We start from the raw sequence: 13,728 nt of genomic DNA, 5'->3' as shown, positions 1-13,728 counted from the left end.
TCTCCCTGGAAGAGACGCTTTTATCAGGATATCGTCCAGATATGGAATTATGTTCACTTCTTGCCTGCGGAGGAGTAACATCATCTCTGTCATGACCTTGGTGAACACCCTCCATGCTGTGGAGAGGCCAAACGGCAGCGCTTGGAACTGATAGTGACAATCCAGCAGCGCAAATCTGAGATAAGCCTGGTGAGGTGGCCAGATCGGAATGTGAAGGTACGCATCCTTGATATCCAGGGATACTAGGAATTCCCCTTCCTCCAGACCTGAGATCACCGCTCTCAGAGATTCCATCTTGAATTTGAATTCCCTTAAGTAGTGGTCCAATGACTTTAGGTTTAAAATCGACCTTACCGAACCATCCGGTTTCGGTACCACAAACAGGTTGGAATAATAACCCCTGTGGTGTAGGTGAGGTGGAACTGGGACAATAACATCTGTTTTGACCAATTTTTGAATGGCTTCCTGTAGGATAGCACTTTCTGTCAGCGAAACTGGTAAGCCTGATTTGAAGAATCTGTGAGGTGGGAGTTCCTGAAACTCCAGTCTGTAGCCCTGGGTAACAATGTCTGTCACCCAGGGGTCTAGGCCTGATGATGCCCAGATGTGACTGAAATTTTTTAGTTTCGCTCCCACCTGCCTGATCTCCAGGCAGGGAGGTCCATCATCATTCTGAAGATTTTGAGGAAACAGAACCTGATTTCTGTTCCTGAGAACCTGTTGGTGCAGGTTTTTTGGATTTTCCCCGACCACCCCTAAAGAAGATGGAAGAGGATTTGGATATTTACATTTTGCGGTCCGAAAGGACTGCAGCGTAGACGTAGGATAAGATTTCCTAGTCGGTGGAGCCGCTGAGGGGAGAAAGGTTGACTTACCCGCAGTTGCTGTGGAAATCCACACATCCAATGCATCCCCAAACAGAGCCTGACCTGTGAAGGGTAGGTTCTCCACGCTTCTCATGGATTCTTCAACTGCAGTCCATTGGCGTAGCCAAAGTCCTCTCCGCGGTGATACTGCCATGGAAGTAGTTCTGGCATTCAGCATTCCAAGGTCTTTCATGGACTCAACCACGAATCCAGCAGAATCCTGTATGTTACGCAAAAACAAATCAATTTCACACCTATCCATAGCATCTAAGTCCTCTAGTAATGTGCCTGACCACTTTACTATGGCTTTAGAAATCCACGCACAAGCAATAGTAGGCCTTAAAGCCACACCTGTGGCAGTGTATATAGATTTGAGCATAGTCTCAATCTTGCGGTCAGCTGCCTTTTTTAGGGCAGTTGAACCATGGACAGGTAAAACCACCTTTTTAGACAACCTAGATACAGAAGCGTCTACTATAGGTGGAGTTTCCCATTTCTTTCTATCCTCTACAGGGAAAGGGAAAGCAATGAGAATTCTTTTAGGGATCTGGAATTTTTTCTCTGGGTTTTCCCAGGATTTTTCAAATAAAGAGTTCAGCTCTTTAGAAGCAGGGAAGGTGAGAGAGGATTTCTTATTTTCTATAAAATAAGATACCTCTTCCGGCTCAGGTACTTTCTCAGTAATATGCAAAATATTCCTAATGGCTTCATTCATCAACTGCACCCCCTTAGCAAGGGATGCATCCCCCTCACCGTCCCCTGTATCAGAGTCGGTATCAGTGTCAACTTGCATTATTTGGGCAAGTGTACGTTTTTTAGGGTATGTAGGTGGGGTATGGGAGGGAGTAGGAGCTGAATGCTGTAATCCCTCTACAGACTTTCTCAAAAACTGCATCTCTTTCTTGTTATGTGACATCCTTGAGGAAATCTGTGATATAATTTCCCTTAAAGAATCCACCCATGGGGGTTCAGATTTGACAGGTTGGGAAAGCACATTGCAGTCCTGAGTACATGGGATAGACTCTTCAGGAGAAGATACACACTCTGCAGCACAGGATACAGAGCCCTTAGACATGGTAATGTGAACAAATGCGCACACACACACACACACACACACACACACACACACACACACACACACACACACACAGGAAAATGTCAGACACAGTTTCCCCCAGAGTACCTTCAGAGAGTCACAGAGTATAAGTAGCCAGCCACACAGCGCCCCAGTAGGCAGTTAATATAGTAAAAGCCCGTCGCTGAATGAGTAACCTTAATAGGTTAATCAGCTCTTAAATCACTCTCCCCCCTGTCTATAACACCCTGGTACCGCAGAAGTATGCTGGAGTTATGTAGAGGGCAGTGCAGTGGCGGATTTAGCGGGGGGTGATGAGGGCGACCGCCCCCCCTACACCCTACACTTACTCCGCACATTTATTTGAGAAGCCACTCCCATACAGCACTCCCAAATACCATGTAGTTGTCTGGGTCCCCTCAGTAATAAGTTAAATAGTATAGCAGGGGAGACCGCAGCATAATGTGTTTGGAAAGTTAAGTCTTCTGCAGTAACTATATGTATGTGTATGTGTAAATGAATATTCTGTGTTTTCCCCCCTTCAGTATTGAAAATGGGAAGGGGCATAACTAAATGGGAGGAGCTATGAGTAGAGGGGAGGAGTCATATTCTTAAACCGCCCCCCCTAAAAGTAAAGTCTAGATCCGCCACTGGGGCAGTGCTCCCTGTCAGCGTCTCTTTCTGATGATCTGAAGGGAGAAAATAGAGCTGGTGAGTGCTGGATCCGCTCTGAGGAGAAGCCCCGCCCCCTGCAATGGCGCATCTTCACACACTTAGTTGTTTATACTGGCCTGAGGTAATTTGCTGTTAATAACAGTGGGATTAGCCCCTGTTAACATTATGTGATCAGTGTAGGGTGATTGTGTTGGCCCAGGTCACTTCTCACAGCGCCGTACACATTGTGCCGCTGAGCCTTCCGGAGCGCAGCCTGTCAGAGCTGCGCTCCCACCCTTGTGCCGCCATTCCCACCGGCGACCCGCTTCCCGGGCCACTGGCGCTGTACTCACCACTCTTCTTTCTTCTGGCTCTGTTAGGGAGTGGCGGCCGTGCTGCGGGAGTGAGCGGTCGCCTCGTGGGCTTGCGATCAGCACCCTCAGGAGCTCAGTGTCCTGTCAGTGGAAATAGAGAACCATTAACTTCTAGAGTTGGTTCCTACTCCCCCCCCTAAGTCCCACGAATCAGGGAGGCTGTTGCCAGCAGCCTGCCTGTACCTAACTAACTCAGAAAATAATAAAACCAGAGAAACTCCTAAGAGCTCCCATACCTGTGACCGGCTCCTCCGGGCACATTTTCTAAACTGAGTCTGGTAGGAGGGGCATAGAGGGAGGAGCCATCCGACACTATTAAACTCTTAAAGTGCCAGTGGCTCCCAAAGGACCCGTCTATACCCCATGGTACTAATGTGGACCCCAGCATCCTCTAGGACGTAAGAGAAAATTAATTTATTCCATTCTGGAATAAGGCTGTAACATAACAAAATGTGGAAAAAGTGAAGCGCTGTGAATACTTTCCAGATGCACTGATCCCCTTATAAACTGATGACTATAAAAGGTCAGAATGTATATGCATAAGGGGCCTGATTTAGGTCCCAGCGCTTGTGTGGTGCATACTGCAAAGTACCGATACAGAGTACTTTGCACATGCGCCAGACTTGTACTGACCCATCCTGCAGTATCGGCCTGCGACGTTGGATGCAGATTGGCAGCAGACAGTCAGTATTTAACAGTCTGCTACTGCCTGGGGGTGGCGACGGCCACTGTTTCCCAAACAGAGGCATGAAGCTGCCGTTGGGGGGAAGTGACGAGGTCAGGATCTCTGTCCAATGATGGAGATTTCCTGGCCTCTTGGGTGGAGCTGGGACAGGCAGCCGGCTGTTAGTGTCGCAGGTGATCTGATACTGGTCCTAGGACACAGTTCGGATCACTAACGCAAACAGGCGGCATCGCTGCATTACCATACTAGTGCTACCACTGCTGCTTCTATATCAACTCCAACCACATCTGAATGAGGCCCAGAGTTAGAACCTTCATATAATAAAACAGATCATTAAACATCAGCATTACACCTAAATCTAAATCAAAGTATTCCATCGGGCCTTAAAAAAAGCAACGTTTCAACATGATTGACACAGTCCATCAATTACTCTGCGTCTTAGACGCATGTGTACTGTAGATCACCGATAAGCGCTCACCTGCGTAATAAAATATACTGTATCTGAATAGAGCAAAACCTTGTGATGTCACTAAACGGAGCCTCAACCTAATCTGTTTTAAAAGTAAACATACATAATCGTTATTTGCCATGAAACGGACAGATACACGAAAATAGTGCAACTGCAAATAGCAAGAAAAGTATTGTTTCAAAATGTTCCAGAACATCTGTGACAGCTCAGCGTGAGGCTGACTTTCCAATTACATCTCGCAATGCGTGGTGGTGCAGAGCGTCGGATCTTACACAATGGCCTGCGACCCCGTGCCCAGCAGTACAAATTGATGCGTCTTCATAATTAATGAGAACAAACAGCGGGACGTGACTTACTTTCAGCTTCCATAAAGGCCTCTGGAAGGTACGTGAACCCGCTTTCTTGCTCTAAAGGGTTCCCACAGCTTGCGTGCTCCCCGGGACGCTGCAGGTTAATTACTGTTTTTATTCCGCAGCTTCAGAAATAGAGGTAAACAAGAGCATATTTAATAATATGTGTTGTTTTATTTTCATTACATAAATAAAATATGTCACCGTATACATACATAATAAAACCAGTCAGATAATAGAAATAATGTATTATGTTTAATGTTTCACTATAACAGAGTACATTCAACCTACTTTCAGGGAAAGAAGACAGTTTTCTTTTATAACTGTATTTTTATAGGCGAACACTAGTCCAAAAAATGAGGTCACCCAACAGAGTTTATTCAGCTTTCAGAGAGGACGGTGAGCCCAAAAAGCCTTGGAAGGATGCCAGCTGCGCGCTTTGCCAGGGGATGTTACAGGAGAACTCAGTGGCAAACGCAGGATTTCTAGAGGGGGGTTTCCAAATGCAATCCACAATCTCCCACACTGTGGAACACTGGAGCAAGTATGGGAGTCTGGGAGTGTGGTAGAAGAACCTAGTAAAGACCCTGGACATTAATGTAAACATTGGTCTTTTTATAGACTGGAAACTGTATGGAATGCAGTATTAATATTTAACATTATAGATGGTCTATACTATAGGCTGTATCAAACATATTTAAATAATATAAATAAGATATGTGGTCAGGAAAAGGTTAAACATACCATAATAAATACACAAACATAATAGAACCAGTACTGCACTTTCTAAGCACACATTCTCCCACCTCATGGTAAGGCTCCTGTCTCTTCTTCCTATTAGCTACTCTCTGGTCCAGTGCATTGACTGAGGACTCAGATTCACACACACACACACACACACACACACACACACACACACACACACACACACACACACACACACACACACACACACACACACCAAACTTTGTAGAAGAAGCTGCCACCACTGGGATGTGCAGGAGCTCTGCTTTGTCCCTTAAATTGCATAATGTGCTGGCAGCTCTAGTAATTGCATTATATACCATTGTTATTGTCATAATTTGAGCCACTTGCCAAGAGGACGGGGGTTTCCGGGCAACTTTAAAAGATCCGGAGATAGCATTTTTCAGGACATCTGTATTAAAATAGCCAATAAACATACAGTAGAAGCCATCACTGGACTCCCGCTGTTAATGACATTGCAAAGTGATATGAATTGTGTTTCCTCTGCCAACTAGCACTAATACTGGGAAACGGGATCTAAGAGTAGTTTAGATGTCCAGTACTATTAGATCCAATTCAGAAAGATCTATGAGTGTTATCAATAGGGAAGACCAACATAAGGATGGAGGGAAAGTAAAAGGAAAGACAGGTAGATGAAGGAAAGAAAAGGTGAAAGAAATGTAAGTTAGAGGAAATGAAGGAAGCAGAAATGAAAGGCGGGGAAGAGATGGGACGGGAGGGAAATAAAAGGGAATGAAGGAATGGAAGTAGAAATTAAACTTAGAGAACAGAATGTAAAGGAAGAGAAAAAGTGAAGGGAAAGGAAACAAAAAGAAAGGAAAAGGAGGGAAAGGAAAGGGTGGTCGGTGTATGTATATATATATATATATATATATATATATATATATATATACACTGCTCAAAAAAATAAAGAAAACACTAAAATAACACATCCTAGATCTGAATGAATGAAATATTCTTATTAAATATTTTGTTCTTTACATAGTTGAATGTGCTGACAACCAAATCACACAAAAATTATCAATGGAAATCATATTTATTAACCCATGGAGGTCTGGATTTGGAGTCACCCTCAAAATTAAACTGGAAAAACACACTAAAGGCTGATTCAACTTTGATGTAATGTCCTTAAAACAAGTCAAAATGAGGCTCAGTAGTGTGTGTGGCCTCCACATGCCTAGACACTGTGCGCATGCATCTATTCTCAGGAGTCAGAGGGTCTGGGGGCATGCCAGCAGCTCACAGAGCGCTGGGTATCCCCCTCAGTGACAAATTCGGGAGGCGTGGCTTGTTATTGCATCATCCACAAAGCCACACACCCTTTTCATGAGGCCACGAATCCCTTTTGGCGTGGGCGCGGCTAAACCGCGCTGAAGTCCTGACTACTTTATTAGCAATGTTGGGAGGTATATATATATATATATACACACAGGTTGAGTATCCCATATCCAAATATTCCGAAATACGGAATATTCCGAAATACGGACTTTTTTGAGTGAGACTGAGATAGTGAAACCTTTGTTTTTTGATGGCTCAATGTACACAAACTTTGTTTAATACACAAAGTTATTAAAAATATTGTATTAAATGACCTCCCCGGCTGTGTGTATAAGGTGTATATGAAACATAAATGAATTGTGTGAATGTAGACACACTTTGTTTAAAGCACAAAGTTATAAAAAATATTGGCTAAAATGACCTTCAGGCTATGTGTATAAGGTGTATATGTAATATAAATGCATTCTGTGCTTATATTTAGGTCCCATCGCCATGATATCTCATTATGGTATGCAATTATTCCAAAATACGGAAAAATCCCATATCCAAAATACCTCTGGTCCCAAGCATTTTGGATAAGGGAGACTCAACCTGTATATATATATACCAAACAAAAGAAAGCGGCACTCAGAGGCTGAAGAAAGCAAAATCTATTTCACTCAATGTGATCCCAACGTTTCGGGGTCCGTACGCCCCTTTGTTCACCTTGACAAAGGGGCGTACGGACCCCGAAACGTTGGGATCACATTGAGTGAAATAGATTTTGCTTTCTTCAGCCTCTGAGTGCCACTTCTTTTGTTTTGTCACAACTGAGGGCCTGAGCTGACGGGAGGCAGCCTCAGTTGTAGGGGCTGAGATGTAACGGAACCTGGGAGGTTGTATCAGACCCCTAGACATGTAAGTAACATGTAGAATAACTGCCCGAAGGCGTGACCACGACAACCAGGATAAAAGTCAATGATGTTTATTATGACAAACTCCGTAACACAGCAGCAGTAAAAGGAAACATAAAAGTCAACAGAGGATAAATACAATTCCTGGGTACTACAGGGTGGCAAGGGCCACAGGCACTGGTAGTGTGAGACAGTTCTTATAATCTTCTAGTTGGAAAGTCCTTACCAGGCCTGACTGGAGCAATGGAGAGAACCCAGGATCGTACCAGCTGATGTTCCAGGAAAGGCTGGCTGCTGAAGGTAAAACGGCTGCTGTGGATACTGGCTGGAACCAGACTGTTGTTGGTACGGAGTGGATACTGGCTGGAACCAGTTAAATAATAAACGAACTTGAGAGCGATGAAATAATAATGAAGTTTGGAGTTTGAGAGCGGTGAAATAATAATACCGGTGGAGAGTGGTAAACTGCAGAAAAGGACACCGGCCCTTTAAGAGAAGCTATACACTGCTGGAAGCTGGGCTGGAAGCAGGTGATTGTTTGAGAGCGGTGAAATAATAATGAAGTTTGGAGTTTGAGAGCGGTGAAATAATAATACCGGTGGAGAGTGGTAAACTGCAGAAAGGACACCGGCCCTTTAAGAGAAGCTGTACACTGCTGGAAGCTGGGCTGGAAGCAGGTGATTGTTGTAGCTGGAAACAGGTGAGTCCAGAATGGATCGGAGAGTCAGGCTACACCGCAGATGGAATGCTGGTGCGGGTCTCTATAGCAGAAGTCTGGAGACAGGAACTGGAACCTGGAAGACAACCACAGGAGAGAGACAAACTGGAACTAGGTTAGACAACCAAAGCACTGACGCCTTCCTTGCTCAGGCACAGCATACTTATACCTGCAGCAAGGAAGGGGTTGGCTAGGCAATTATGCAAATCAACAATACAGACAGCAGATTGGTGGAAATAATCAGATGACAAAATCCAAGATGGCTGCGCCCATGCAGACACTTGGAGGGAAGTTTGGTTTGTAATCCATGTGAGAATTGAAACAGTAATGGCGACGCCGGCCACAGGAGACAGGAGACGCCAGACTGACAAGCGCACATTTAACCACGCGGGCACAGCGGAGGCCGCGGCTGATGAAATCACCACTCTGACATTCTGCATGTGGAAACTCAGGAACAGCGGGATCCGGTCCTGGAACGCTGAGCCAGCCTTAGGAGGCATCTGAAGGGTAAGTAATGGCGTCCAGATACCCGGATCGTGACAGCACCCCCCCCTTTAGGAGTGGCCCCAGGACACTTCTTAGGCTTTAAAGGAAATTTTGCGTGGAAATTTCGGACCAAGGCAGGAGCATGGACGTCTGAGGCATTGGTCCAAGAGCGTTCTTCAGGACCATAGCCCTTCCAGTCAATGAGGTATTGTAACTGACCGTAACGGAAACGTGAGTCCAAAATCTTGGCCACCTCGTACTCGACTCCCCGTTGAGTCTGAACTTTGGGAGCTGGAGGAAGTGCGGAATGAAACCGATTCAGGATCAGCGGTTTCAACAAAGAAACATGAAATGTCCTGGGTATTTTCAAGAAGGACAGCCACACACGATCACCCACCTTGAGAGCAGGAACCGCTCTACGCTTCCTATCGGCAAACTTCTTATACCTGAATGAGGCTTTAAGCAGGGCTGCGCGGACGTTCCTCCAGTTATTTGAAAACTGACGCAAGGTGACATCCACTGCTGGAACAGAAGTTGCGGGAAGCGGTTGGAATTCTGGGACTTTAGGGTGGAATCCATAATTAATGAAGAATGGTGTAGAAGAAGATGAGGAATGGTATTGATTGTTGTGGCTGAACTCGGCCCAAGGAAGGAGTTGAACCCAGTCATCTTGAGAGGAAGACACATATATACGGAGGAAGGCCTCCAAGTCCTGATTCACCCTCTCGGTTTGACCATTGGTCTGAGGATGGTAAGCCGTGGAAAACTTTAACTTGACTTGGAGGGCTTGACACAAACTTCGCCAAAATTTGGCTACAAATTGTACTCCACGATCCGAGATGATCTCTTCAGGAAGACCGTGAAGTCGGAAGATCTCTTGTATAAATACTTGAGCCAACTTGGAAGCTGACGGAAGACCGGTGAGAGGGATGAAATGTGCCATCTTGGTGAACCGGTCAACTACCACCCAGATGGTATTAAACTTGTTGCAGATAGGTAGATCGGAAACAAAGTCCATCGACAAATGGGTCCAAGGTCGACGGGGAACAGATAATGGAACCAGTTGCCCCGCAGGCGACTGGCGGGAGACTTTGTGTTGGGCACACTTTGGGCAGGAGGCAATAAATTCCATAACATCCTTCTTCAGAGTTGGCCACCAGTAGGACCTAGAAATAAATTCAAGGGTTTTCTGAATGCCTGTATGTCCAGCAAAACGGGAAGCATGGGCCCAATGCATGAGCTTCTTCCTTAGAACTGGCTTAACAAAACTTTTCCCTGGTGGAGGCGTAGAGTCCATCCCTACCGTGGAGAATGCCAACGGATTAATAATAGGATGCTTGTCTGCAGACTCGGACTCATTTTCTTGCTCCCATGAGCGGGAAAGGGCATCGGCCTTACGATTCTGAGAACCCGGACAGAACTGGAGTTTAAAGTCAAACCTAGAGAAGAAAAGTGCCCATCTGGCCTGACGAGGATTCAGACATTGTGTGCCTTTGAGATATAAAAGATTTTTGTGGTCGGTAAGTATGGTGATTGAGTGGGAAGCTCCCTCCAACAGGTATCTCCACTCCTCCAGAGCGAGCTTGATGGCTAGCAACTACTGATCGCCAATGGCATAGTTGCGCTCAGCTGGGGAGAACTTCCGGGAGAAGAAACTGCAAGGATGTAGATGTCCATCTTTGGCCCTCTGGGATAACACTGCTCCTACTCCAACGGAGGAGGCATCTACCTCTAAGATAAAAGGAGAGTCGGTGTCGGGCTGTTTCAGAACTGGTGCAGAGATGAACCGTTGCTTCAGAAGGTGAAAGGCCTGTGTAGCTTCCTCGGACCACTTGGACGGATTAGCACCTTTCTTGGTTAATGCAGTGATAGGCGCCACGATGGTGGAAAAGTCTCGTATAAATTTTCTATAATAATTGGCGAACCCTAAGAACCTCTGGACCCCTTTGAGGCTTAAGGGTATAGGCCAATTCTGGATTGCTTGGAGTTTCTCAGGATCCATCTCTAGTCCGGAACCGGACACAATGTAACCTAGAAACGGAATGGTTTTAACTTCAAACACACACTTCTCCAATTTACAATAGAGGTGATTGACACGGAGACGGGAAAGAACCTCTTTTACCCAGAAACGATGATCTTCGAGATTATTAGCAAAGATGAGGATGTCGTCTAGATAAACCACGACATGGCGGTACAAGATGTCCCTGAAAATCTCATTCACGAAGTGCTGGAAGACTGCTGGAGCGTTGCTCAATCCGAAGGGCATGATGAGGTACTCATAATGTCCGTCACGGGTGTTAAAGGCGGTCTTCCACTCGTCACCCTCACGGATTCGGATGAGATTGTAGGCACCCCTCAAGTCCAGCTTTGTGAAAATAGTTGCACCACTAACTCTATCAAAGAGCTCGGTAATCAGGGGTAAAGGGTATCGGTTCTTGACGGTAATGTCGTTCAGACCTCTGTAGTCGATGCACGGACGCAGACCACCGTCTTTCTTCTTAACGAAGAAGAAGCCTGCGCCGGCTGGAGAAGAAGATGGTCGGATGAAACCCTTCGCCAGGTTCTCTTTGATGTACTCTTCCATGGAGTGTGTCTCAGGCAGAGACAACGGATAAGTTCGGCCTCGCGGTGGAACCTTCCCTGGAATGAGGTCGATTGGGCAGTCCCATTCTCTATGAGGAGGAAGGATATCAGCAGAGGCTTTACTGAACACGTCCGTGAAGTCTTGATATGGAGGAGGCGGAACATCAGATGACCTGGGGAAGGAAGAACAAACAGGAAGAACTTTGGCTAAACAAGTCTCAGCACAGGAGGGACCCCATGCCAGTATTTGCGTAGTCGTCCAGTCAATTGATGGGTTGTGGAGACGGAGCCATGGAAGGCCTAAAACCACTGGATGTGTGGCTCTTGGAATCACTAAAAAAGAAATATACTCAGAATGAAGAACTCCCACTCTCAGACGAACTGGAAGAGTCCTTAAGGAAATGACTGCGTCAAAAATCTTGCTGCCATCCACGGCAGTCAAAGAGATGGACGAGGACAGTCTCTCGGTGGGTAGGGACCACCGTTTAACATAAGCTTCGGTTATGAAATTCCCAGCTGCTCCGGAATCAAGGAGGGCAATGACGTTCCTGTAACGTTGAGCAATTTGGAGCGACACTGGGAGGTTACAGTCATGAGGAGATGGAGAGGAGATCATTACTCCTAGCCGGCCCTCTCCTTGGCGAGCTAGGATCTGGAGTTTCCCGGTCGTTTGGGACAGGCATTGATAGTGTGCGACGGAGCTGCACAGTAGAGACAGAGAGACTCAGAGAGACGTCTTCGGCGCTCAGCGGGAGATAGACGGGAACGACTAATTTGCATAGGCTCATCCTTGGATGGAGATGGTTGACGAGGAGGAGGAGCAGAAGATTTAGGAGTAGATGATCTTCCTCGCTCGGTTGCTCTCTCTCTGAAACGTAGATCAACCTTCGTGCAAAGAGAAATTAGCTCATCCAACTTAGAGGGCAAGTCTCTGGTAGCTAACTCATCCTTGATGCGTTCTGATAAGCCATGCCAGAATGCAGCATACAGGGCCTCGTCGTTCCATGCCAGTTCGGATGCCAGGATTTTAAACTGTATAAGATACTGTCCCACAGTACGTGTTCCCTGGCGTAAACGGAGAATCTCAGATGAAGCAGATGTTATCCGGCCTGGCTCGTCGAAGATGCGCCTGAATGTAGCTACAAAGTCAGTATAGGAGGATAGCAGGGGATCAGACTTCTCCCATAAAGGTGATGCCCAGTCAAGGGCTGAGCCACTGAGAAGGGAGACGATATAGGCAATTTTGGTACGGTCACTGAAGAAATTGCCAGGTAGAAGCTCAAAGTGGATTTCACATTGATTGAGAAATCCCCTGCAGAACCTTGGAGATCCATCAAATTTTGCTGGCGTTGGAAGATGAAGATGTGGACTGGAAATGGGTAAGGTGGGTGGGGTTACAGCTGGTGTTACTGTAGTGGACGCACCGGACGTGCCAGGTCCACGGAGGGTCGTTTGAATCCCATCCAGCCGTGTAGAGAGATCCTGGAGACAGCGGATGATGTGGCCCTGTGCAGCCTCCTGATGTTCAAGTTGGGCTGCCAGTTCTTGCATCGGCCTGGCCGCTTGATCCTGGTCTCCGGCTGGATTCATTAGTTCAGTGCTTACTGTCACAACTGAGGGCCTGAGCTGATGGGAGGCAGCCTCAGTTGTAGGGGCTGAGATGTAACGGAACCTGGGAGGTTGTATCAGACCCCTAGACATGTAAGTAACATGTAGAATAACTGCCCGAAGGCGTGACCACGACAACCAGGATAAAAGTCAATGATGTTTATTATGACAAACTCCGTAACACAGCAGCAGTAAAAGGAAACATAAAAGTCAACAGAGGATAAATACAATTCCTGGGTACTACAGGGTGGCAAGGGCCACAGGCACTGGTAGTGTGAGACAGTTCTTATAATCTTCTAGTTGGAAAGTCCTTACCAGGCCTGACTGGAGCAATGGAGAGAACCCAGGATCGTACCAGCTGATGTTCCAGGAAAGGCTGGCTGCTGAAGGTAAAACGGCTGCTGTGGATACTGGCTGGAACCAGACTGTTGTTGGTACGGAGTGGATACTGGCTGGAACCAGTTAAATAATAAACGAACTTGAGAGCGATGAAATAATAATGAAGTTTGGAGTTTGAGAGCGGTGAAATAATAATACCGGTGGAGAGTGGTAAACTGCAGAAAAGGACACCGGCCCTTTAAGAGAAGCTATACACTGCTGGAAGCTGGGCTGGAAGCAGGTGATTGTTTGAGAGCGGTGAAATAATAATACCGGTGGAGAGTGGTAAACTGCAGAAAGGACACCTGCCCTTTAAGAGAAGCTGTACACTGCTGGAAGCTGGGCTGGAAGCAGGTGATTGTTGTAGCTGGAAACAGGTGAGTCCAGAATGGATCGGAGAGTCAGGCTACACCGCAGATGGAATGCTGGTGCGGGTCTCTATAGCAGAAGTCTGGAGACAGGAGCTGGAACCTGGAAGACAACCACAGGAGAGAGACAAACTGGAACTAGGTTAGACAACCAAAGCACTGACGCCTTCCTTGCTCA

At 46.4% G+C, this 13,728-nt stretch overlaps 1 protein-coding gene across 2 annotated transcripts in view; it reads right to left on the bottom strand.

The window, feature by feature from the left end:
- PTPDC1 (protein tyrosine phosphatase domain containing 1) overlaps positions 1-13,728 on the bottom strand; it is a 203,361-nt gene that overhangs the window by 55,847 nt on the left and 133,786 nt on the right. For both annotated transcript variants that reach the window (XM_063940749.1, XM_063940750.1), the window contains exon 4: positions 4,480-4,598. In XM_063940749.1, coding sequence (XP_063796819.1) covers positions 4,480-4,598 — 119 coding nt within the window. The remainder of the gene's footprint in view (positions 1-4,479; positions 4,599-13,728) is intronic.

Source organism: Pseudophryne corroboree, chromosome 9, assembly GCF_028390025.1.
Source record: "Pseudophryne corroboree isolate aPseCor3 chromosome 9, aPseCor3.hap2, whole genome shotgun sequence".
NCBI classification, from domain to species: Eukaryota; Metazoa; Chordata; class Amphibia; order Anura; family Myobatrachidae; genus Pseudophryne; species Pseudophryne corroboree.
This window is presented reverse-complemented; position numbering and strand designations above follow the sequence as displayed.